At 37.9% G+C, this 26,899-nt stretch overlaps 1 protein-coding gene across 2 annotated transcripts in view; it reads left to right on the top strand.

The window, feature by feature from the left end:
• LOC148409240 (V-type proton ATPase 116 kDa subunit a 1-like) overlaps positions 1-25,948 on the top strand; it is a 36,836-nt gene extending 10,888 nt beyond the window's left edge. The window contains exons 12-22 of one of the 2 annotated variants that reach the window (XM_088438847.1): positions 54-193; positions 2,026-2,189; positions 5,707-5,797; positions 5,921-6,039; positions 9,139-9,355; positions 9,579-9,686; positions 10,395-10,502; positions 14,655-14,672; positions 16,854-16,971; positions 19,642-19,813; positions 24,990-25,948. In XM_088438847.1, the coding sequence (XP_088294973.1) occupies positions 54-193; positions 2,026-2,189; positions 5,707-5,797; positions 5,921-6,039; positions 9,139-9,355; positions 9,579-9,686; positions 10,395-10,502; positions 14,655-14,672; positions 16,854-16,971; positions 19,642-19,813; positions 24,990-25,083 (1,349 nt within the window). In that variant the 3' untranslated portion in view covers positions 25,084-25,948. Of the gene's footprint in view, positions 1-53; positions 194-2,025; positions 2,190-5,706; positions 5,798-5,920; positions 6,040-9,138; positions 9,356-9,578; positions 9,687-10,301; positions 10,503-14,654; positions 14,673-16,853; positions 16,972-19,641; positions 19,814-24,989 lie in introns of both variants that reach the window. The other variant, XM_088438846.1, reaches the window with a different exon arrangement.
• Positions 25,949-26,899: the final 951 nt, after the last annotated feature.

Genomic DNA, 26,899 nt, shown 5'->3' with positions numbered 1-26,899 from the left:
CAAATGTCAATGAATGTTATTTTTCTTGTTTCTATCTTTTCCTTACTATACAGCTCAGTACACTATCATCACATTCCCTTTTCTCTTTGCTGTCATGTTTGGTGACATGGGCCATGGCATTCTAATGACCTGCGCTGCTCTTTATTTAGTCATCCGAGAAAGTCGCCTCCTTGCCCAGAAAAGTGACAATGAGGTACTATCATGTATGTGTGTGTGTGTGTGTGTGTGTGTGTGTTTATATATATATATATATATATATATATATATATATATATATATATATATATATATATATGGAAAAAAAAATCACCTATTGTATAGATGTATGAAAGCGAAAACATATGTTATACGCGTTTCAACCCATTTCCAGTTCATCTGATTCACACCGTTCCAATTTCACATTATTCCAATCAATCGTGCGATGACTGCTTCCATTTTTCTCATTCCAAATATTTCCAGATTTCCCACAATTCCCTGTTCCCCACACCCAAAATCCTTTATTATGAAACAATGGAACAGTTAGCAATTAATTTCATTTAGTGCAGTAAAATGTGAATAGAACATTGAATGATTTTATAGTTCATATTTAATACTTTCATATTTCATATTTTCAATATTTAGCTCATTCATCACGCCTTAGGTATCATTCCCATCATTCCAGTAATTCATACATTCCAATAATTTCCCATAATTACATATTGTTCACCCTTTAATATTTCTTAATTCATTTTCAATGGGAGGATTCCCCATTCATTCCCAACGGGAGATTTAAAATTTCACAATTTGAGCTTTCCCATTTCACATTCATGATATTTAACTCTTTCATTTCACCTCACGGATCATTTCCACCATTCCAATAATTCATAAATATTAATATTTTCCCATAATTCCATATTTTAACCTGTTCTAATTCATTCCCAATGGCATATTTAAAGTTTCACATTTGAAGCCTCCCCATTTCTCATATACATCATTCAATTCATTCGTTTCACGTTTTCATCATTACTAATATTCACACATTTCAATTATTTATAATTATTTTAATGTCATTACCCTTAATTCCTCATTCATTCCCACCAATCTCACCAAAACTTTGTAACTGTTACGCTCGTAACCCCCAGTACTCGACAGTGGACCACCACAGACCAGACACAGACGAGAACGAACTCAATAGAAGGGATTTATTAAACTAAGGTTGCACGCACAGCGTGAAAGGGGAATAACGTAAACAGGGAAAAGTAGCAACTCAAATACAGCGAACTCAACTCGTATGTAAAGTCCAACAAAAAGTGACATAGATAAACCTATGCGAAGAACGGCGAGACGCCAGCAGTCCGACCGAGAGGGGAAGCCACCACCCGGAGGAAGCCGCGAAAATGGAAAGTAACAAACAAAAGCGGACACGAGCAAAAAACGCACCAACAAAGTAACAACAGAAATACTCACTACACTGATACACAAGCATACGTGGGAACTAGACCGCAAGACCGAGTTGCAATACTCCGACAGCTTCCTCCTGCTCCAGTCGCGTTTATATAGTCCGGTGATTATAGATGGAGGTCAGGTGCGCGGCTGGTGGCTCCGCCCTCCCGTCAGGGACACACCTGCTCGCGAAGAGAGAGAGAGTGAGGTGGAGGAGCAGAACGTAACAGTAACCTTCTTTCTTCGCCATTACTCATCAGATTTACACCATTACAACTTTAATCGATTCCCCCGATTCCAGCCATTCCATGAATTCCATTTTCCTCTTCCCACAGTTTCAGTTCTTTCAGTTTTTCCCTTGTATCTTCTACACTTTTCGGCCTATTCAAACTGTTCTAACCTTTTAATATTCAGAATACTTCACAGATTCAAGTCATTCAAACATCCCATATCATTCCACCATTAAACACCTCCTCCTTCAGTGTTTTCGCCTTCACACGCAATTTCTTCAGGAATTGCACATTTTCTAGTTCTTTATAATATGAGTATGTTGATGAACTGTAAGGTAGAACATGTGTTCATCTGTTTACTGTTTCCCTACAGATGTTCAATATGGTGTTTGCTGGTCGCTATATCATCTTGCTCATGGGGATATTCTCTGTCTACACGGGCATCATTTATAATGATTGCTTCTCCAAATCACTTAACATGTTTGGATCTGGATGGAGTGTGAGGCCCATGTTTGGGCCCAAAGGAGCAAACTGGTCGTAAGTTATCTCATTTTGCAAATGATTTTATCCAATGTTATAAGATCAATATTATGCATTCATATACATATTTCTTTTTTTTTTTTTTCAAATAGGGCACCCAAGAATTTATGTCTAATTTTGTAAACACAATGCTGTGAAAAGAACCGGTTTTAACACTTCTCAATACTCTGGAATAAGCACATTACTGTAGCAATGGAACCGTTAGAAATTAATTTCTTTTAGTGCAGTAAAATGTGAATAGAACGGGATCCTTTATATGTGTTTTGGAATGGGAAAGGGAAATGTAGCAGGATGTTGTAGATGAGGGGTCGGTACAGTACAGTAGAGTACAGTGGACACTTTATCTTAAAAAAAAGTCTAAAGGCAAGAGGCCTGAGGAAACTCACAAGGTTGATGTTGAATCCAGGTTTTTTTAAATGGAGCAAAATCTAAATGGAGCAAAATTCAAAACTCCCAAATGATTTTTAGATTTTTATAAGTCTGGTGACAACACTATACAATACTTTCAAGAGAATAGACTTCCGTTTTCGAAGAAAAATGGCTTGTCTTTAGAAATTCAAAATATTTATTTTAGACAAACAGTTCAGTTAGACTTTGTTTTGTTTTTTCATGTAAAAACCCAAATTTTTACGATTGTGTATTTGATCCAGTAAAAAATACTTTGAAAATTCCCTTCGGGAGACGCTAACTCACATTATAATAATAGTGTGCTGCTGTGATGGTAGTGCACTTTTTTCATCTGTTAGATTTGAATGCCAGAAGAAATGCCTGAGAGATGTATACATGTACTATAAGATGAGAGCTTACTCTATGGCAAAACAACCATAGAAATGAACACATCAACAGAGGTCGGCATTTTACAGTTTTCTGCTGCACGGACCCCTATTCTGTCACCCTTGGTCCTTTGAAAACTGTAATCATCAGTTCATTGCTCTGTTAGTCAATCTTTGTCTGTCGCTCAGTCCCACAGCCATTGTTCCCCATTCCCATGCAAAAGATTAAAACTCTGTCACCCAACTGATAAATAAAAATAATTATACCTCTCAAAAAACAGTACTCTGTACAGATCTCTATTGATTCTCTAAAGCAGTGTTTGTCATATTTTTCAAAGGCCCCCCTCAGAAAGAGAAAACCTTTCATGCCCCCCCAGTTATTAAAAAAACAAAAAAAGCATACACATATTGTTTATGTGTATGTCTGTATTTGGTACATGCAGCTTACACTTCAATCTGTGGGCCTGGAAGGGGGCTCCTCCCACCAGTGGTCCCTTCTGGAGGTTTCTGATTTTCCCCTAATTAGGGTTTTTGAGTTTTTCCTTTCCCTTCTGGGAGCTTTGACAGGGGATGCTGTTGTGTACCTTACACTGAAAAGATGTCTTTGTACGACTTCTTTTTTCGAAAGAGGTCTCCACATGACCTCTTTTCATCTGTGAAGCCCTTTGAGACTTCGGTAATTTAGGGCTATACAAATAAAATTTGATTGATTGATGAGTTAACTGAACTGTTTACAACTTTTGACAGTGTTTGTACAGGTTACAGGTTAGTCTAAAACAGATAAAAAAATAACCAAGTGTATAAAAATGCCTGAAAAAAAGTCCCTATTCATATTTTATTGCAATTACACATCCCATGGCAAAAAAACAAACAAAGCCTTTTTCCCGGAGTCATCCTCCCCCTCGCCTCGGGGGGCCAGATGTAGATACAACCCCGGGGCCGGAGTAGATTACAACTCCAGCCCTCATTGGTCAATGGTCGCACTGGGAGTCAATCACGTGTCTTGTAAGAGCGCTTGGGAGAGGAAGAGGAAGGGAGAGGAAGAAATGTGTTGTAAATCTCTTACCAAAATTTCTTTTGTAATAAATTGGAATTTCACATGTAAACTCTGATTATTATCATGTTTGATCAGCTACAGGCTTCATTTCTATATAGATATACAGTCGCCGCTTATATAACCGCGGCTCTCCGTCAGACGATAGCCAAAGAGATGGGATGGGAAGGGAAAACAGTATAGTTACTGTGTAAGGTTTAATGATTTAAGATTTAAATAAATATGTGTCCTGCAGTAGTTCGACGTCCGAGGAGTGTCCGTGGCAAGTGCATTTATAGTCAACTCGTATGTTTGGCATGGAAGAAACCTTCACACTGCGTCTCCCCGCAATTTAGTGTTTGTTTTACTTAAAAAAAATCTCCGATGCATTGAAGGCATGATAGGGGAAGCGCGAAGTAATGAGGGATCACTGTACTTGTTACAGCGGGAGGAGAGACGACCCAAGAGCATGCACGCACTGGTAAGGGCAATGGCAGAGCGTTTATTGAACAGAAGGTGCGGGTAGTCGTGGGAGCTGACGGGAGCGTGGCACAGAGGTCTGGGGGGTTCCGGAGTCAGGGGAGCTGGGGTTTGGCTGGCGGCCGGGCGGAGGAAAGCAGACGGGAAGGGGACTTGGGCAGACTTTTTAAAGCGGCAGGCTAGCGGGCAGTCAGAGGCAGGCAGGGTCGAAATACCAAGGATCCAGTCAATTCGGCAGGCAATCGGGTGGTCAGGGACAAACAGGGTCAGACAACAGGCAGGCTGGCAGGAGGAATTGCTGGAAAGCTCGGCATAGCGCATAGAGACGATCTGGCGGTTTGTGGAGGGAAGTGACCGGGCTTTATACTGAGCGGGTAAGTGGTTGCAGGTGTTAATGTTCGAGGCTGATTAGCAGGAGGGCTGAGCGGATGTGAAGCTGGAAGTGAGGTGGCCAAACTGGTGAACTGTGACAGTACTTGAATTCTTGTCTCAACTTGGTACTTATTTTTTACGGCATTCGTGTGGACAGCAAAGTAAGAATTTCATCAGAAACTTGTTTTTACACTGTGCATATGACAATAAACACTTTAAATCTTGAATCCGCCATTCTGTCGGCGAAATGTCAGCCGTCCCCAATGAAGTGACGGAAAGTTCATCAATACTGTCGAACTGCCCACCTCTGAAAATACATATGCTCTTGCTCCGTACTAACAACGGCACTAAGCTTACAAGTTTTCCAATGCTTGCCTTATCAACATGGCTGCAGCCATGGCGATATGTCTATTAGCCTGCTCTATTCTTATTGTGTATCTGTGATCTCTAACAGTGATACAACCAGGGAATACGTTTTTCAGTCTCTGTACATTTCACCACAGTGCCAACCTTTTTAAACTATCAGTTTTAGGCAACCACTGTACAGTACAAAAGGGCATTTTGAGTCGATTGGACTCTACATTCTGTCCATTATATTTGGAGTCCGTAAGTTCCAGGACCATTCACACTCAGATACTGTACAGCAGAGCAATAAGGGAACCAGCCCGTTCTTTATTCCAGGCAGATTAGTCACATTAGACAAATTATGAAAACATGGTCATCACATTAACCATCTTGTTATAACTGTTTTTTCCTCAACTGCATTGATGTATTTCTATATTACTTTAAGACAGTACGATTAAAATAAACTAAAAAAGTATATTCCTACTGCATTCCTCTTTTACATGTGAATAAGGTTTGAAACGCTTGAAGGAAATGCAGTGCTACAGTTGGACCCAGCTATTCCTGGTGTGTTCAATGGGCCTTATCCTCTGGGAATTGACCCGGTAAAAACAATCAATAATCAGTTGATATTTCTTGTTTTTTTTGTTTGTTTTAAAATTACAGTATAGTGTACAATGCCACAATGTGCTTTGTATTACTGTAAGTCTTGCTTCTCATCTACGTAGATATGGAACGTTGCCACCAACAAGCTGACATTCCTCAACTCGTTTAAAATGAAGATGTCTGTCATCCTTGGTGTCATCCACATGCTGTTTGGAGTCACTCTTAGTCTTTTCAACCACCTGTAAGTATTACTGCCAAAACTACTGCCTTCTTACCTTCACCAATATTTACTTTGTTAGCTGGTTATGTCAAAATTACAACCAACAGGTGCACCCCCCCCAAAAAAAAAAAAAAAAAATCAACGCTGTTGAAATGTAGTTGTGCCAAAATAGCGATAGTGCACCTTTATTTTGCACAGTATTGGCCACTGGATTGGTGCGTTGAAACTTTTTTTTTGTCAAGTCAGTTTTGCTGCTGCAAAAAAAAAATAAGGGTGGTATAGGATAATAGATTGATTTTGCCACAGTCCCAGAAAAGAAATGAAAGTTCTCAACGGTGCCCTGCTTTCTCGATTCACTTTAAACTGCACTACTAAGCGAAGTTTAACATGCTACATGAAACACCCGGCGACCAAAAGCCGAGTGAATAACCAATCAGGTGTTAGGACACGGCCATCAAACTTTGAAGAGCAAGGTTGACAGATAAAATAAATTCATGAAACATCATGTGTCAACCTCACTTGTCAAAGTTAGTGATCGGTTCCAAAGCCTGTCTCGCTCAAATCTCATCCAATCCAATGCTTTGGCGTGAAGTGGTTGTAAACATGGCGGCTATGATGATGGAGAATCTTCGTGAGCTTTCAAGCGAGTTTAGTAGAGATATTTTAGACCTTGCAGAGTATGTGGAAGCAGGGCTTGCAGAAAATTTTATACAACGTAAAGTGGAGGAATGTATTGAAGTAGAGTTATTTCCGCCCCCCCCCCCCCCACCGCCCCACCTTAAGTGTGAAAAGTCTTCATTCTATGCATATTATTTAAGACAAATATTACTGCAGGACTGTACACATATTTACTTAAATCTTAAATGATTAAACCATATACGCTAACTGAACAGTGGCTACCACTTTCCATCTTTTGAACCCTCGCGAGCAGCTGCCCGGACATCGAATTAAAGTGATGACTCTTATATCATAACAATACACTTGAAATTTCAATTTATTAAAAAAAGAAAGAAATCTAGGTAAAAGTCAGATTTCCAAAGCTGTGCATTTCTCCGTTGCTGTCTATGTAGGCACACAGAGTGGTGTGTGCGTTTGCTCTCGGCACGCCTCCGAGTCACGGGATCGGCTCCCAGAGATCGAGCTGTCAATCAATGTGCTTACGAGCACTTTCGTAATGTGTGCGTGTGAGCTGAGCGCACAGAGGCGGTTACAGGAGAGACACAGGAGAGACGAAAGCAAGCTTTTGGATCCTCTTGCCCTTTGTAATAAATTGGAATTTAAAATATAAACTCTGCGTTTTAATCGTGTTCAGTAAGCTTCTTGTTACTCGCTCTAATAGGACGTCTGAGGAAGTGCTAAACGTATAGGCACATGACTAGACACGGAAGACAAAGAAAAGAGAGGGCATACCAATACATTGACAGTATAAGGTTTAAGATGAAAGTGAATACGTGTACTGGAGGAGTAGTTCGACTTCCAAGGAGTGCCAGTGACAAGTGCATTTATAAATAACTTGCCTATCTGGCACATCTCTGCAATATAAATTACTTTTCTCCCCCCAAAAAATCCGTGATGCACTGAGGGCACAATAGGCGAAGCGCGAAGTAGCAAGTGATCACTGTACTTCACATTGGTTGTCTGTCTTGGCTTGAAGAGCAGGGTAACATGTTAGGGCTCGCCTATCAAATCTTGACAGGAGAGGTTGACAGATAAAATGAATTCATGAAATGTCGCAACACAGTGTCCAATATATCACTAAATAATTAAATGTTTAAAAGTGTTATTAATTCAATGTTTCATTCATTAATTGAAAGTGTCACTAATTAAATGAATGTTTCATTCATTAAGTAAAAGAGCAATAATTCAATTTTTCATTTATTAATTAAAAGTGTCCTTAATTACATAAATGTTTCATTGATTAAACAAAACATTTAATTAGTTAATGAAACATTTATTTAATTACATTAATGAATCCAATCAAATTAAATGATTAAATAATTATTGAAACTTTTAATTAAATACACTTTTTAAATTATTATTGAATGGTACATTTATTTATTGAATTTTGGCACTTACGGTCCTCCATAGTGAAGTAGGGGGCGCGGCGTGGGCCGTGTGAACTGACTGGAAACACAGTCTGAGGCTGGCCCTTTAAGAAGTTGCAATGCAATATGGGAATGGGCGGAGAAGGGAAGGATAGTGGTAACTCTGTGCTACAGCCAGAGTTGAGAGTAGAGAGTGAGTGCTCATCACTCTTTATGTGTTGAAATAGAAAAATAATGTTTGTGCCCCAAATAATACTGTTCAACCTCCATACTACTGTAGAAGATCACTAGGCATGGGAAAGAAAGGCAGGGAGGCTTTTACTAAAGACATTTCATACACTTTGGGGTGGGGTGTGGGGGCAATGCTTCGAGGAATTCACTTTTTACGGGGGTTTGGAGGGTGTTCCTATTAACTACGAAAAATGAGGAAACACTGTTTGTTTAGTGAATGTGGTGTTTTTTGATGTCAAAATCAGGCAAAATGTATCATTATTATTATTATTATTAACAAAATTTAGAGTGAAAAAAAATTGATCTGTATCGGATCAGTATCGGCTGCTGAAGTATTGGTATCAATATCGGATATGAAAAAAATGTGCTGAAGACATCCCTTGTATAAAGTATATTAAAAAGAAACCTATGGCTGATAATTCAACTTTGGTAGCATCAAATATTGTTAATTATCAATCCAAACAAACTACTATATCACTTTTAACAACATGGATATATTTTCAGAATTCATGCGTGACCCATGAACAGCAGAAAAATCCTTAAAAATAACACATCACATATTGCCCATTTCCACCGTCTCGTTCTTTGCCTCTGTCACAGTGGGAATGAAAAAAAAATGTTAATGTTAGTTTGTCCATTTTATTAAGCAAATGTTTGCATGCATAGTTTTCTTTGATGAATTGGCCTTTTAATTTCAACTATATATATATATATATATATATATATATATATATATATATATATATATATATATATATATATATATATATATATATATATATATATATATATATATCATAATTGGTTAAAAATGTATACACATATACTCTATATTTCCCGGCAGGTACTTTAAGAAGCCTCTAAACATCTTCTTGGGCTTCATTCCTGAGATTGTCTTCATGTCCAGCCTGTTTGGTTACCTTGTCCTGCTGGTCTTCTACAAATGGACAGCTTATGACGCAATGACCTCAAAAGATGCTCCCAGCCTGCTCATCCATTTTATCAATATGTGTCTCTTCAATTATAGTGACCCCACTACCAAATACCTCTATGCGGGACAGGTGCGCCTCCCCTCACACTCTTCTTCACCTTGATTATTTGTTTTTACTTTTCCCACACATACACACACTCACCCCCAACAGATCTTACAGCCTGAGACAAACATTCAAAAGGAAAGGTCATGCCACATTGACATCAACTACAAAAGATGATAAAATTAGCATGGCGCAAACAGAACTAAAAGTCAACCACATTTTGTTGACACCTCTCTGTTTGAACCTATAGATGGGGATCCAGGTTTTGTTGGTGCTCATTGCCCTTGCATGTGTACCATGTATGCTGATTGTGAAAACTATGGTGCTTAGGCGTCAGCACCTGTGGAAAAAGCACCTGGTATGTCAATTTCATCATGACTTTCAAACTATTCTCTTTTGCAATATAACCTTTTATGCTTCTTCTCTGTCTTTCATTATATGTTGTATTGCACAATATGCTTGTTTTTTGTTTTGTTTTGTTTTTTTTGCCATGAGATGACAGGTGCTTAAAGCTTGCCTTAGAAGCGCTTTGAAAATCCTGACCTAGCAGCCTGAGAGCACCCTAAGAACAGATGATCTTAATTGTTCACATTACTTTTGTCCATGGTCAGCTGAGAACAGTAGAAACCAGAAGAATGTTACTAAGTAACCATTGATGAGATCAAAGACTGCATTTTTTTTTTTTTTACATTTCTGACAGTGTTTGACAAATAGGCATGTTCAATCACCAAAAAGAGGGCAAAGAATCTGTGCGAGGATTTTTTATTCCAAAAAATGATTGAATATCATTCACAAAATGTAATATGAATAAACCTTGTTTCGGTATTACTAAAAGTTAGTGTTATGCTTTCAGTTTGAAACAAAACACTTCAAAATCTGTTTAGGGTGCCATGTTTACTCGGCCAGCTATGTACAGCGTGCCAACTAAGGCTTGCTTAAAGCCCGACAAAGCTCTTGTGAATTTTGTATCTAGTCACAGAAGATGCAAGAAACCCCTGCAGAGAATCTAGAGCAATCTTTAGAGCGAACAGGCGTGTCCTCATCATGCACCGGGCTCACCCAACAGGGCACGCAGAAGTTTGGAGGGGTGCGGGTGGGCAACGGGCCCACAGAAGATGAGGCTGGCATCATGGACCACGACCAGCTCTCTCAACACTCAGAGGAGGGTGATGAGGTGAGTGCATGAAATCGCCCATTCGTTGCAGTCGTTCATCTAAAAGAAATCCTAACATGATTTGAAGATGTGTGGCGTCTTTAGTTCAAATTAATGAGGCAGCAATTATACAGTGAAATCTTAATTTAATGGCCTAGGTGGGGGGAAGGACTCATCCTTTAGAACCAATTGTTCATTACGTCATCCAAAAAAAACATGAAAAATGCAAACATTGAATACAGTCAAAATTTCCTTCATAGTTTCTTTTTCTTTGCCTAAAAATGCAAAGTACAGTACCAAGTACTTACCAAGTACAAAGAGCGACAAAATTTCACATATCAACAGCAATACAATAACAGTATTTCTATGAAAATGAAGCTTAAAAATGAAAAGTAGCAATGTCAACCCAAAAGTATACAGAAAGTAGTTTTTTTTTTTATTGATAAACTTACTGACAGCCATTCCCATGAACAAAGTCAGCATTAAATTAACAACAAAAATCACATTGACCTGCCATTGTGCTTTAATGATACAGTTTTATATCAAAATCACCATCAAAGATTTTTAATCAAAGTTATAAATACAACAAACATGTATTTAAATAAGGTTTGGAATTTTAAGAAAAATAATCTTCAAAATGTTCAGACAGTATTGTATCCTGATTTTACATCAGTTTTAATGTAAACTTTCACAGCTTGTGTGAAAAATAGCTTTTCATTGCTTATGCATAACTTGCTTAAATTCCACAATTAGGTGGATAGTAACTATTGAAAAAATTTCTTGTTAACCATCCATCTAATACTCTTACCTCTTGTGCGAAAACTCAATTTGGCTCATTTTCAAATCATCTATTTTTAAAATGACACTTTAATCAAATTTATTCTATTTATTTCCTGACCCTACGACAACAGACAGGTTTTGTGGTGTGTGTGTGTGTGTTTTCTGCATGTTGTTATGTTTTGTACTAATTTGTGCTCATGCCATTCACCCCTGCTCCCATTTCTAAAACAACAGTTACTCGTAATTTTGGGCTACTCTACCAACTTTAGAATCATTCTAATAGAAGCTAAGGCACAGATAAGGCATAGTATTTATTTTATTTTTTTTATTTAACAGAACAGTTTTATTTTGAATTGATACAATATACAGTACTATATATACAAAATAATGTTTTCTCCTTGGTAGTAGGAGGAGATTGTGCAATGAGTGCTTTCAAAAAGAAAGGGAGGCCTGTTTGATGGACTAGAGCAGATAAGAGTTGGATTTTCCATTTCAGAAACATAAACACTGAGGTGTTTTTCATGAGAACCAGGGAATGGAATTTCTGAAAATACCACCCAGTTGACTCAGAGGTTTTGGTGTCCCCCAGATCTTATGCATACTACGACTGAGTGTTTGTGTTTTGATAACATATTGCATAACTGTATTTTCACAAGACTACATTCATCAGTTTGTTTGTTTTTTCGAGGCAGTGATATTCCATGAAGACATGCTTATCAACAGGAGAAACATGAGATTAAGGACCTTAATATTGCCTTAAAGCACCATTTAGCATAGTGAACAATATCAGACTGGCAGACACTCATGATATTACACAAACACCAACATTTCATGATCACTATTTTCTCACATTCTATATTTCAAAAATTAGCTCACAAATAAAACATAAGACAGTATTAGTATAGTAGTTCAAAGCTGTAATCAGTGTAAACGATTTCCCGTACTTGTCTTTGTATTATCAATTCGATGAAGTGTAGGTAGTTTTGTTTGTTAAGCGTTGGTGATGATGTGATTATGGAGTTAAATATAGTGAAATGTTTCACCTTTCAACTGGAACAAAGAAAAAGTCTTTGTCACAGTCTACCAACTTCAGACAGTTTATGCTCCCTCACCTACTTCTCTGACCACATTCCATTCAATTACCCGATCACCACCAGAGATTTGGCCCGATTACCATTACGTCCACCTGGTCTTCAGCAAAGCTCGAGCCACAGCCCTGCCCCAGCATCTTCTCCATGACTGCACCATTAAACTGTTACCTGTCATGCCGCCTCCTAAGGACTGTCTTTATTCGTTGACTACTCCCAAATGTCAGACTATGGAAAAATACATTACCCACACTTTGGCAGCAGGAATCATCCACCCTTGTGTCCTCTACTTCTGGGGTGAGGTTCTTTTCTGTGCAGAAGGATAAGGCCTTCCTACTCTGAATTGATTATTTTGGCCTGAATGACCACTGTCAAAAACAGATACCTCCTTCCACTGAAGACATCTGATTTTTACCCCCTCCAAGGTGCAGCAAACTTCTCTACCTACAATGTCTACGTAATCTCATCCGGATTCCGGAGGGGTGTGAGTGGAAGACTGAGTTCAATACTCAAGTGGGACTTTATAAGTATTGGTGCTGCCATTTGGGCTGAGCATTGCCTCAGCTGTTTTCCAGGCCCTATAGTCAACGTTGTCCTCTGGGAAATGCTTGGCCATTTGTTCACCTCAACAAAAAGGATGGATTTCCAAGTCCCTGGAGGGACATATCCAGCATTTCCATTTTAATTCTTTTCAGATGAGGTGCCAACTTCTCGGCGATGACAGCCATTTCACGCGATGATTGTACAACCACATCAAAGCTGTAGTCGAATTCACTCGTTCGCTTGACCAAATGCTGTCAAGAAAACCTCGGAACTTGAACAGGTAGTGAACCCCAAACAGACAGGCATTCGAAAAATGTACGAAAAAAATTAATTTAACAGACGAATCAGAAATCTATCAATTCCAACCAGGAGTACTCTGTTATCAAAATTCCAATAATGCAGATGTTGTTTGATAAACACACCACCATCCATTTCGAAGGTGTATCCACTGGCTGCTATCCCAGAAGACCGGGAAAGCTCGCCCCAGCCTTTTCTCTTTGAGAAAATTCCATTGAGTCAATAGTCCAGCTGAACAAATCTATAATTAGAGACTACAGTAATAGTTGAGACAGCAAACGGCACACGACAAAGTCTGCAGAGCAAGGACGTAAGGGTGGGACAGGAGCAGAGCGGAAAGCATCCATCTAATAGAGATGGCCAAGCAAAAAAAAAAAAAGACCAAGAGAGTTAACCAGGAGGTTGAGTCTAATAAACCGTCCTTCTAGTCTCAGCAACTTCCACAGGCTGAGTACACCTACAACTCCATGACCAATTCTGATACAGGCCTCATTCCATTCCAAGTGTGTTTATGCCTACCAAGCCCCAATATTTCCAGTGCTAGACAATGACACCTCCTATCCTTCAGACTTTGCATTTGCCCAGCACTATCGGCAGGCCTGGAAGCTTGTTGGAGGTTTTTTGTGCTCTTCGGGGAGCAGGGCAGCGGTACATGTATATTACCAACCAGCAGCGAACAAGTAACCTAACAAGTGGGCCAGAGGGCCTAGCTGTTCATCCATAATCTACCCCTCCGTGAGGAGTCTTGCAAGCTGTCCACCCCAGTTGACCTTTCTCCATCCAAAGGGTGATTGACCCCACAGTAATGTGCCTCGTCCTAACTCGCTCCATGTGTCTGCACCTTCCACGTTTCCACGATCAAGCCAGTTTTTGTGTGTGGGTCTGAGGAGCTGTCCTGGGTCCCCTTCTCGCCTGATCTTGCATGTTACGATGATCTTGACTTCCACTGCCTGCACCCTGATCAGCCCTCCAGTTCACCAGCATTTTGTGGGATGTCCCATCTTTGGCCTGCTGTCCTGACCATTGTGTTCCCCCCCATCCCCTGCCCTGTTCTGCCTGCCCAGATTCTGACCTTGCCTGTTACCAAATGCACTAATGGCAGCTGGACTGGTAAGAAGACGCGCTCTGTCTCCCTGAGTACGATTCTGCCTCCTCTTGATCGGACTATTGGACACTTGGCTTCATATGTCTGTCCCGTGCTTCCCAAGCCTCTGTGTGCAAACCAGGTTCCAGTGCCTTCCAATCTCTCCTTTCTGGATTCAATAAACCAGATGTTCTCCAATCTTACCTGTCTCTGCGTGCTCTTGGGTTCACTTGGTATTGTGTTAGTCTTATTTTTTAATTCAGATTGTGTACATAACTTCATGATTGTCATCGCCATTCATTGAGTCCAGCGATTATTACAATCATCATACCCATTAGTCACCAAACTCTGACTAATTTTTTACTTTTGCTTACTTTCAAGCATGCAGAGGAAGAACCGGTAAGATATGGTATGGTTTTTCAGCATGCTTGGATGCTGTCATGCTGATTTGTGTTTTTGTGCGGTCTTTTTATTATTTCTTTTAATTATTATTATTATTATTATTGTTGCATTTAATTTTGTTTATAATTGAGATCTAGACAGGGAAGATGATTCCTAGAATTTATTGCATTTTTTCCCTAATGCTTGTCATTGACAATTGACATTATTCCTAATGCTTAAGTGAATATAACACAGGGTTTTTTTTTCCCTAGTTGATTGTTTTATTTGTTCTCACCACATTCATGGGTCTACAACAACAGTACAGGATGTTAATAGGTGCAACTCAGCTCTGTATATTGTTGGCATAACTATGAAAATACAATTAGTTTTTATAGCAAGTTTGTTTGGTTTTATTGCTTTTCAATTTTTTTGTGTTTATTAATTCGGAAATTTGTTTTATTTTTGTAAATATGTTGATCATTGTGAAGTGCAAAATAAGAATTAAACAATAGTCTCTAAAAGTTGCATAGTAATAATTCGCGAGCAACTATCATCTATTTTCTTTTTGGTAGTTTTATTTAATTAATTTATATATATATATATATATATATATATATATATATATATATATATATATATATATATATATATATATATATATATATATATATATATTTATATATATATACTAATCTTAACTATATTAACCTTGATTTAAATAGAAAATAATTGAGTGTAGTTCACCAGGGATAGGTATAGAAAATGGATGGATCGTTTGATTGTGGTCAAACAAATTAAACCTGACACTACCAGTGTCAAGTTCATTTACATTTTCAATCAGCTGTAAATTGCCCTTTATTTTTCTTTTTTCTTTTTAGGCTATTGCTAACCAATTGTAAATGTTCTACCATGTTGATAGTGTCCTGTATCTCAGAGACCATCAACCTTAATGTGTTTTGCCATTACATCATACTGGCCAGTTTTGTTTTCTCTGGCCACTTACGTTGGAGACCCTTTGAATGGGAACAATGAGGCTACTTCCATGAACTCAATTCCAGAGTCCAAGAACAAAAGACAAGCATGGAAAGAGGAAACCCGGCCAGCACCAAGCCAAATTGAGCAACAGCACCATAGGGCCGTTGCTCTGCCTACTTTATACAGGAAAGGCTTGTCTTGTTCCAGGATGGTGTGAATGTATGGACAATACACAAACATATCCACCTCTATGATCGTGTAGGACAAACAGACTAAAAGTAGTTCATGTCAGTCCACAGTATTTGCTACAAAACTGATCACACAAATTTGTTTTGTTTCAGTTTAATTTTTTGTACAATAAGCACAACAACCTGCATTTTGAACAAAGACCGTAAACCTGGATGGAACTCAAACACGCCAGTAAAAACATCAAAGCAAGTATTCTTCTATAAACTGGCTAGACTACAAAGTCAAGTCTGTCTTTCAAGAAACGGTTCTTTCTGAATGTTGCTGGCACTAAATGGGCATGGGCAGTCAAGTACATACCATAAATTTTCTGAATAAGTGTCATCGATCCTTAGAATATGCTCCCAAAGCATGTGGCAATCTTTTATTTTGTGCAGTTTTAATGTTGTTTGTCTAATCTGGTATAGAGCAAAAAAGCATCATACCAGCAGTCAAAACATGTTGGTGGTAGTGTGATGATCCGGAGTTGCTTTGCAGCCATGGGACCTGGACATCATTTGATTGATGAAACTATAAATTGTGCTTTTTTTACGTGAAAATTCTGAGGGAAATATTTGGTCATAGGTTTGTGACCTTGTGTTTTAGCCTACTTGGGTTCTGCATAAAATTATCTGTAGGAAATGCAGGGTGATTACGCACACAGAATTGACAGTGTCAATTCAGAACAGACATTGTCGTGCTTTTATAGGTTCTGTCTAAAAGAGACTTTTATATCAATGAAAACTGGGCCGTCTTGTGCTTAAAATACATGCAGAGGCATACTTAGGAATTGCTTAACCTGACTGAGTAGAGTAGCATGACGTGTGCATGGAAAAACTACTGCATGATGTTTGTCTGGTTGAAAAAGATGTCAAAATTAAAAAATGTGCTAAAACCTTGACTGATTTTTTTACGTTACCACTAGAAGTAAAAACTTGAAGGATCAAAAACTAAAAACATATTGCATTCTAATTACAGTATTTGTTTCTTTTCCTCCAGTTTGACTTTGGTGATGTGGCTGTCCATCAGGCCATCCACACCATAGAGTACTGTCTGGGATGCATCTCTAACACGGCCTCCTATCTCCGTCTCTGGGCCCTCAGCTTGGCTCATGCGCGTAAGTAAAAACACATACGACAAACTATCCAGTGTTGCCTGGGTAAATTTGAGATAACATTGCTGTGTGGTGGCAGTCAACTCAACTCACTTTACAAGAGGCAACCGTTTGACACTACTGTCATCTTTGAAAAGGAGCAGCACACAGGTTGTTCTCTGTCAAACCAAACATTACCGTATTTCACAGAGTACATGGACCTCACTTCTATGTTTTTTTTATTTCAAGTTGGGTGAATTTTACAAAACTGCTTGTATAAGTCTACCCCTGATTTTAGGAGTTACATAGATCATGGCTGTCAAATTATAACACATAGTGTGTGTTATTAAAATGGTGAAATAACAATATCTTTAGATGCATTTCTTCATCATATATTGAATAAAATACTGCTGCGGTGATGGGAGCGAGGGGTGGGCCGTAAACGAGACAAGAGCGAAGCAATGTATGCGTGCGTCTGGACATAAATGCTGAAACTGATATTGCACGAATAAAATGATTTGAAGTTTTCATTGCTTTATTTTTTTGACACAGGTAAAAATTAATTTGTCTAAAAGCCCTAAAAGTCATCATAAACGCCAAATACCTCCTATCATTTAATAACCAGACGTCCTCTCTTTCCTGCTCGTATTTGTGCAAACATCCTCCTTACTCTTCCATCTTTGGACCTGTCCAATTTGTTTGGAATGGTGGTCTTGCTGATTTGCTGATTATTTTATTTGGGGTGTTCTTTACCCAAGTGACGACTGTTGTGAGATCAGAGCGTGGAAGGTTGCCCTTGGCTGTTTCTCCTCCCACCTGCCGACATCCATACCGGCTTGTTCAAGCGCACATTCAAGGGCTGAAGGAAACAAGTCAACCCATCTTTTCCTTTTCATCATGCTTCAAAGTCTGCCGGAAAAATGATTCATGCAGCCTCATTGTTGACAACAAAGAGGCAATCCGGCAGTGCTTGACAGAATTGCATTTTTTGACGTTCTGTGCAAACAATCTAAAATTAATGCAAACTATATCAAATTAGAGGTATTTACAATCATTTTAAACCTTGTAAATGACCTGATATTTTGAATTCGAATTATATCATTCAAACACAGGAAAGAGTTGGAATGTGGAAAAAACTGATCTGTTTTGAGTTATGCGGTTCTAAGTTGACCCTCCTAATATATGTGATGAAAATGAGGAAAAAAATTCAACTTGTACTCTGAGAAATACAGTAAATAAACTAACCATTGTATATTTAAATTAGCAGCATAATGTCCTTTTAGGTCTGCACAATGCTAAGATGTTTTTGAAAACATAAAAATCAGTGCAACAAATAGCTTCTACTGTATGTGGTGACATCATAGCATTTTAGACAACAGAGCAGAACCAGTGCATCAACACGTGTAGACAGACAGATAACAGTACATAGAGAAGACAGTAGAAACAGTACTTGTCACGGCTCCAGCGTGATCGTGATCCACGAAACTACGATCTTCAAAGAACCATGAGAGCCACTTTTCGGATAACATGAGCAAGCTAAGCGAGCGAAGAGGACCCTTGCTCGGCGGGCTCATGCTTGTCATACTTTGTTCAAAAGATATTTGGGAATGTCCACGGGCGATATATTCTCAGTTAAAGGATTCAATGTGTTTGGATGAGGCCAGTCCAGAAATAACTTTCCAAACATCAATGCAAATCACATGATGATAAGATAGCACACAAAATGACTACAACATTGACTGGTTTTAATAAAAATACAGTGGACCCCCGCGTTATAACGTCCCTGACTTACGTTATTTTCATGTTGTGAACTGGAGTTTTTTTATCCCTACTTTATGGAATTTTCCCAGATTTGTGCCCAAAACAACTCATAACCCTAGGGGCATGGCTGTATTTATGTTTTTTGTCTGCGTCTGCAGGCGTTTTTAGGTAATTACACTTATTTTCAGTTGTTCTTTTCCGGTCTGCTATTTGTCGCCGTCTCCTCATGGAGATGGTGGTCTGCTATTGTTCGGCCTTACTTGTTTCAAAATGGTGGAACGATAAAAATTTGTTCGATTGTGAGTGGTTACAAAACCGTATTTATAGTGCATTTTACTGCTTAATTCAAAGTTGTAAGGGTTTGCCATGAGTCCCAAGATTGCTAGTGATGTTAAAGAGCGAAGTAAGAAGATGATTTATATGGAAACGAGGCTGGAGATAACCCTTATTAGGGAATATGGGCATAACAAGTGGCACTCAAAGGTAAATAAATCCTTTCTATATTTTTTATTTATGATGTCTTCTGATTGTATACATATATATTATAGATACGTAGCACTTACTATACTATTTTGGTACCAATTTTTAATATGTATGTACAATTTTGATGTTTTTACCTGGGGTTCTAAACGCAATAGCTATTTACCATAGGTTTGGATTGCCCGTCTTACAGCAAATTCATCTTACGACCCCAACCGCGGAGCGGATTCATCTCATAACACGGGGGCCCACTGTATTTATTTCTAGTTACCTACAGAATTGGCAAAGGTCAGTGAAGAAGGCAAATTTTAGAAATGTAAACAGAATGTAAACAGAGGATCAGCTGGAACGTAGCTATAACCGAAGGAATGCAGGGCACTTCAGTAGCACTTTAAGTAAACTCTTGCAGCTGAGTATGTTTGTTTCTATTAATTTGTATCTGTATGTATTTAGAGCTGTCAGAGGTCCTTTGGTCCATGGTAATGCACCTGGGTTTGTCCTCCCGGAGTGGTGGTGGTTTCTTCGGCCTCACAATCATCTTTGCAGCCTTCGCCACCCTCACGGTTGCAATTCTGCTCATCATGGAGGGGCTATCTGCTTTTTTGCATGCCCTGCGTCTTCACTGGTGAGAAACACAAACAGTCACAGGACGTGCCCAATTTTGTTCATTACGACATTTCAGCATATCAGAGACCTCATAAGCCCATGCAAGGAATCCTTGACAAAAACCATACACAGTGAGCTGTCATTTTTCACCTTTTGAACCAAATATCTTTGCCAAAGAGGAGCTTGACAAGTGCATGAAGAATGAACGGAACATGAAACATTCCTGCCCCAAAGTTGTTTACCAAACTGTGAGCTCAAGGGACTGAAAATAACTGGAGAGCCCCTTCAGATCCATCTCCACCTTGCACCATTTTCAACATGCCAATACAACCTGCACCACTGAGTATAAACATTAGCCCATTAGAAGACATTATCAAGTTTAAAACATTGCCAGGAGCATGTTGAATTAATACTGATTACCACTACTATGTAAAATACAACTGAACAATTAAACAATCCTTTCTGTCAATCTTTTGGTTGGGATTGGATGGGTAAGCATCATAAAAAAATAAACATGTTTTTCCTGCTACAGTATTTACAAAACAATGATAGATTGAGCAATCTATCCATCAGTCTATCTATTATGATTGACTTATCAAAATTCAAATCGACAATTTTTTGCAGAATGCAATTTTCATTACTAATAGGCTGCAATTTGGGGGAAAAATGGCTTCATTTCAGCTGCTTTTTTTTTTTTTTTTTTTTTTTTACACACACGTTCATTTATACATTTAAACAAACAGTGTAGGTAATTTCAATGGTCAAGAAATTCAGCCCACATGTTGACATACTAGTGATGTAACGGTACACAGAAGTCCCGGTTTGGTACGTACCTTGGTTTTGGGGGTCATGGTTGGCAACAAAAAGTATATCAACTTTAATTTACAGTTTTCTTAATATATTTTTTGTAGACTTTATGCACGTACCAGTTTGTTGAACAATAATCAGTCTTTTGAACATTTAGAACTACCATATTTGGAGGAGGACTTATAACCGCATAACACAAAACAGACCAATTTTTTTCCACATATCTGTGGTTGGATAAGATTAATTCAAAAGTGGAATAAGTAATATATATATATATATATATATATATATATATATATATATATATATATATATATATATATATATATATATATATATATATATATATATATATATAATATAATTCGATATAGTATGCATCTGTTTCAGAGCGTTTGTACAGAACTTTGAAAAGCACACTTTCATCAAGTGTCGCCTAATTGCCTCTTCGGAACAGCGAAGGGCAACATTCCACACTCTGATCTCACAGCAGTCGTCACTTGGGTAAAGAATGCTTGGGATATTATCCCAAGTAAGATGATCAGCAAATAATTTCCAAAGTCCTCCATTTCAATCAAATTGGACGGGTCCGAAGATGACTACCGGTGGAAAATTAATGAGGATCTTTGCGTAAATGACAAGCAGGACATAGAGGAATTCCGGGATTGAAATGGGAGGAGCTATTTGACGTGTCAGATAGTGGTGATGACTTTTAGGGCTTTTCGACAACCTTATATTCAGCTGTGTCAAAAAAATAAAGCGTTGAAACGTCAAATCGTATTATTGTTGCAACATTAGTTTCAGCATGGACATTGCCTTGCACTTGACCCGTTTCTGTCCCACCCAGTCCCGCCCATAACCACAACCGTATGTTATTTGATATACGATGAAGAAAGGGGTCTAAAAGTATTGTAATTTGGTCATTTTAAAAACGCACACTATGTGCTTTAATTGGACAGCCATGATATGTGTAACCAGTAAAGTCATGAGTATTTATACTCACTATATACTTTTTGTAAAATTCACCCAAATGGAAGTAAAAAAGAAAGGGTCGAATTTTGTATGTGGTCGACTTGTATATGGTATTTTTCATTAGAGTCTCATTAAGGTAATCATATGGTGATCAATAAAGTAATTACTCGTGTAAACAGATATCGTCCAAATTTTTGAGATTTAGTTTGACTTATGTGGCATCTTTTCAAATACTAATGTTTTTTTATAGACTTATAAACAATGAGTCAAACCAACCGAGATGAAATTCAGAAGATCAAATAAACCTCAAAAAAATGACCCAACCCTATACAGACTGAGTCCATGCACACACACCAGGAGAAGAATGCTGTGAAATGTTACTTAGTTAATAAATCAAGGCATATCAGCTCAACCTGTATCTGCAGCTTGTTTCTTCAGGCTTGCGAAATACATCTGTGATCCTATACGTCAGTCCATATGTTCCACTCCTAGTCGGAGAATGCCACAGAATGTTACTTGGTTAATAAAGCAGAAATGTGTCAGCTCAACAGGTATCCGTTAAGGTTAAAAAGAGTCCTTGGGTATTTTTCACGGATATGAGCGAATGGAAATACTTGTGCTCAGAATTAACAGCAGTCAAGACTGACCCTCTGCTTGGGTGCCCGCTCTTCACACGCACATGCTGATGAGTTGTTTGCACACAAAAGATTACAAGGCCAAAGTGGTGCGTGCAAGGCAGAAGTTTTTCCATCTTCCACAGATGTGTGGGGAAGCAGATGAGAGGATCTCTCGTTTCTTTCCACATTTTAAGTGTTGCCCTCTCACAGCTCTGGTAGACCAAATATTTGCCACGGCTTGGAGACATTCCTAAGCAGCTCCCCTTATTCGCTGAGGCCTGAACCCAGAGGAAAGTAATGCCCCACTCGTCATGTTTTTCTTTCAAATAAAGACAGATTCATAATAATATGTTGCACGTTTCAAGGGATTCAATGACTTTTACGGTAAATGCAGCAATAAACACTCCTCTTCCTGTTGTCCATAGCTATAACAGACATGGTGACCTCCGCAGGAGGGTCACTTCCCATGTAATTTAATTTCATGATAACGAGACCTACAATTATATTCAAAACATATTAAAAAAAAAATTATATATATATATATATATATATATATATATATATATATATATATATATATATATATATATATATATATATATATATATACATATATATATATATATATATATATATATATATATATATATGTGTGTGTATATATATATATATATATATATATATATATATATATATATATATATATATATATATATATATATATACAGTGGGCCCCCGGGTTACGAACTTAATCCGTTCAGCGGCTACGCTCGTATCTCGAATTGCTCGTATAGCGGGCAATCCAAACCCATGTTAATTCGTGAATGCGTGCAACGCGCGCAGAAGCCTTAGGTAAAATCATCACGCTGTATACATATATTAATATTGAGTGACATAATCTACTGTACAGTTGCATTAAATAATAAATACAAAGGAAAAATGACTTTTACCTTTGGTAAGACATGACTTGTGCTGAGATAAGCAGAGATGAGCAGAGATGAATGCTCGAAGTCAATACGGTAAATCAGATATGCTATTGGTCTTACAGTGTCACAGTAACTTTTTCAGTCAGGGTTTTCTCTACTTCCTTCCATCCCAACCAGCTGTGCCATCAAGCTAGATAAAGGCGTTCGGCCAATAGCATATCGGCACTTCTGTGATTGACGTGTGACGCCGGCCAATAGCATCTCCGTGAGTGAGACCGGGTGACCTTAATCGACCAATAGCATATTGGCGTCTCCTTGACTGACTGATAATTATTCGCACTTTTTTTTTAAACGGTTGGAATGTATTGACATCTTATTGATTAAAACACATTTAAACCTGTGACGATTTTTTGTCCTGCAATCGGCACACTTAATTTCATGTCAGCTGTTTTTCCCGACGTGAATTGAGCTGGGTGGAGGCGGAGGGGAGGTTGTGTGTGTTGTATTAACTAGGCACCACACTTATAGCTTGTTCGAGCGTCAGTTCACTGTTGGTTTCATCTCACAGAATTGCAACAACGGCGCTGTCCCAAAGCATGTCGGGAGGTCGCCGATTAACATGACATGCAGTTTTGTCAAGCAACCATTATATAGCACTGTAATACCACCGGTAACAGGGTGCAGAGCTCAACGTCTTGAGTTAGTACGGCAACGCAGGTAGGCTATTGGTCTTACAGTGTTACAGTAACTCTTTCAGTCATGGTGCAAATCACGGAGATACTAAAACATCATCCTCTTATTTCTTCCTTTACCGCTGCTAGTAATTTTAGAAGCTATGTCTAACAGATAAAGTTTGCAAAGTCTTCAAAACATTCCGTTTTTCACTCATTTTCTCTACTTCCTTCCATCCTGTCCCATCAAGCTAGATAAAGGCGTTCGGCCAATAGCATATCGGCATTTCTGTGATTGACGTGTGACGCCGGCCAATAGCATCTCCGTGAGTGAGACCGGGTGACCTTAATCGACCAATAGCATATTGGCGTCTCCTTGACTGACTGATAATTATTCACACTTTTTTTTTAAACGGTTGGAATGTATTGACAATTAATTAAAAAAAAACACACATTTAAACCAATGACAATTCTTTGTCCTGCAATCGGCACATTTAATTTCATGTCAGCTGTTTTTCCCTTTAGCTGTACAAACACTACACTTAAATGGTAATATATTTAGACACCGTGAGTGAGACAGTCAGTGTGAGGTTGTAAGACCAATAGCGTTCACGTTACCGCCACAAGTATCTGTTAATGATTGTAGATGACGCAACTGCTGAATATGTTGACGCAGTTAGGCGAGAACATATCTACATACTCATTGACTGGTTAGTTGGAATGCTCGTAAGGCGAGTGGTTTGCTCGTAAGCGGAGGACAAAAATCTCCCTGATCCACGCTCGTAAGGCGAAATGTTCGCAAATCAAGGTGCTCGTAAGCCGGGGGCTGACTGTATATATATATATATATATATATATATATATATATATAATTTTTTTTTTAATTTCATGATAACGAGACCTACAATTATATTCAAAACATATTAAAAAAAATTATATATATATATATATATATATATGTGTGTATATATATATATATATATATATATATATATATATATATATATATATATATATATATATATATATATATATATATATATATATATATATATATATATATATATATATACACACACACACACACACACACACACACACACACACACACACACACACGTCAGCATTACAGGTATGCCGACACTATGAAACCTCCTTACTCTCCACACACACACTCATTCCACTCAATTCTTCTTTTTCAGGGTGGAGTTCCAGAATAAGTTTTACTCCGGCCAGGGCTTCAAGTTTGTCCCCTTTTCATTTGAGACCATCCTGGATGGAAGATTTGACGAATAATCATCAGGAGCCCGGGCTTCTCTCTGTGTCAGTGTGCATGAACTCGTGCAAACCTTTGTGTCCCTCTAGTGGCAATTCAAAAACATTGTTTGTTTGTGGTATAAGTAAACGAATTACTATTGAAAAGCGAATCAGTGACCTTGCTGTTCTGAAACCTGTCATTCTGGTAAAATCTTCGCCCCCCTCTCCGGCACATTTCCTTTTAATTTGTAAATTAGTTTCATTAGGGTTTGTGAAACCAGGCGTCGTTTCCTGTTATGAGTCTGACTCCTCCATGTTTTGTCAATGGAAAGTTTGAAGTACAACTTGTTTGTACACAATTTTGAACATCTCTCTGTGGAAAAACTTTGTAAGATTCTCTCATTTCATGGAAATAGCTGCAAGACCAACATGCACCTGGGATACTTTCAAAATACACGTCCAATCTTTGTAAAGCTGTGTGTTGCTGGAATGGAATTGACCAGTACAAGTAATGTGGTTAAGTGTAATGCACAGACTTCACTATTACTAATACTGAAGTCTGTGATGTAATGAATTGCATCAGTCACCAGTAAAATTTAATGTACCAGTTCCATTCAATTCAAAGTATATTGGTCCAAAGCCTTGCCAGATCAGTATTTTAATTAATATTTGTAGTTTAATTATTTTCTTACAAAAAATATATGGAGACAACTTTAGTATTTAATACCACTCAGTCATGTTTCTCTGAGAAAATAAAATCACTATATTTGGCAAGATTATGACCTGGTGTCTCATGCATGTCTTCTGTGTACATTGTTCTTTGGTGGTCATACTGTATGTGTCCTGTGACCTTAAATAAGTTTAAGAAAATTCTTAAAATAAATTTTAAGAATACAACATGAAAGCTTCATTTTAAAATGACTGCAAACTGTTCTCTTTAACTGGAGGTTTGACACGCCCAGTAATTATGGAAAATGAGCAAGTTTAAAACAGGGCGAGGAAGTCTAAATGCAATGAACACGTATTAATTGGGGGATTTTACGTTATTGCTGATATATATATATATATATATATATATATATATATATATATATATATATATATATATATATATATATATATATATATATATATATATATATATATATATATATATATATATATATATATATATATATATATATATATATATATATATATATTACCGTAATGTTGGTAAACTGTGAGATGGAAGGTAATATATACGTATGTGGTGTGATGTGATCAATAAAAAACTGAGCATTTGTGTTTTCAGTCTGTTTTCTCGTCTTCCACAGGTTTAGAAAAATGTTCCAACTTTGTTAATCTATTAATCGCCATTAGATGGAAACAGTTGTTATTTCAGTAACAGCAATGCAAGTTAGGAAACCTGTTACTTAAGAATTAATATGCTTTTCTCTGTTCCTGACAAGGAAGTTGAAGTTGAACCAACTCAATTTTAATTTGGTGAAACGAATTCAATTTATTTAACTTAAAGTGCACTTTCAATGTGTGTGTGTGTGTGTCATTTATTTAACTACTTAACTACTACTTTTTTTTATTAAAATAACGGGGCGGAGTGCACGGAGAGAACCTAAGTGGGCTCAGTGAGAGCAAACGAACCCCACACAGGGAAGCCGAAGCGAGCAGGAATTGAACTCGGGACTCTTTAGCTCAGAGGCGGACGGGCGTGCCATTTTTTCACCGAGCTGCCCCAGTTTACATTAGTATACACAACATACTATAAGTCGAGAGATGCAAAAAAAGAACACGCGGAACAAGTTTTTACTTATGTACTCCAATTATTTTTTATTTAACACTATATTTCAAACGAATA

This window comes from Hippichthys cyanospilos, chromosome 17 (assembly GCF_059441005.1).
Source record: "Hippichthys cyanospilos isolate Australia breed blue-spotted pipefish chromosome 17, RoL_Hcya_1.0, whole genome shotgun sequence".
NCBI lineage: Eukaryota > Metazoa > Chordata > Actinopteri > Syngnathiformes > Syngnathidae > Hippichthys > Hippichthys cyanospilos.
Note: the sequence above shows the minus strand (reverse complement) of the source record. Positions and strands in the feature narration are given on the sequence as shown.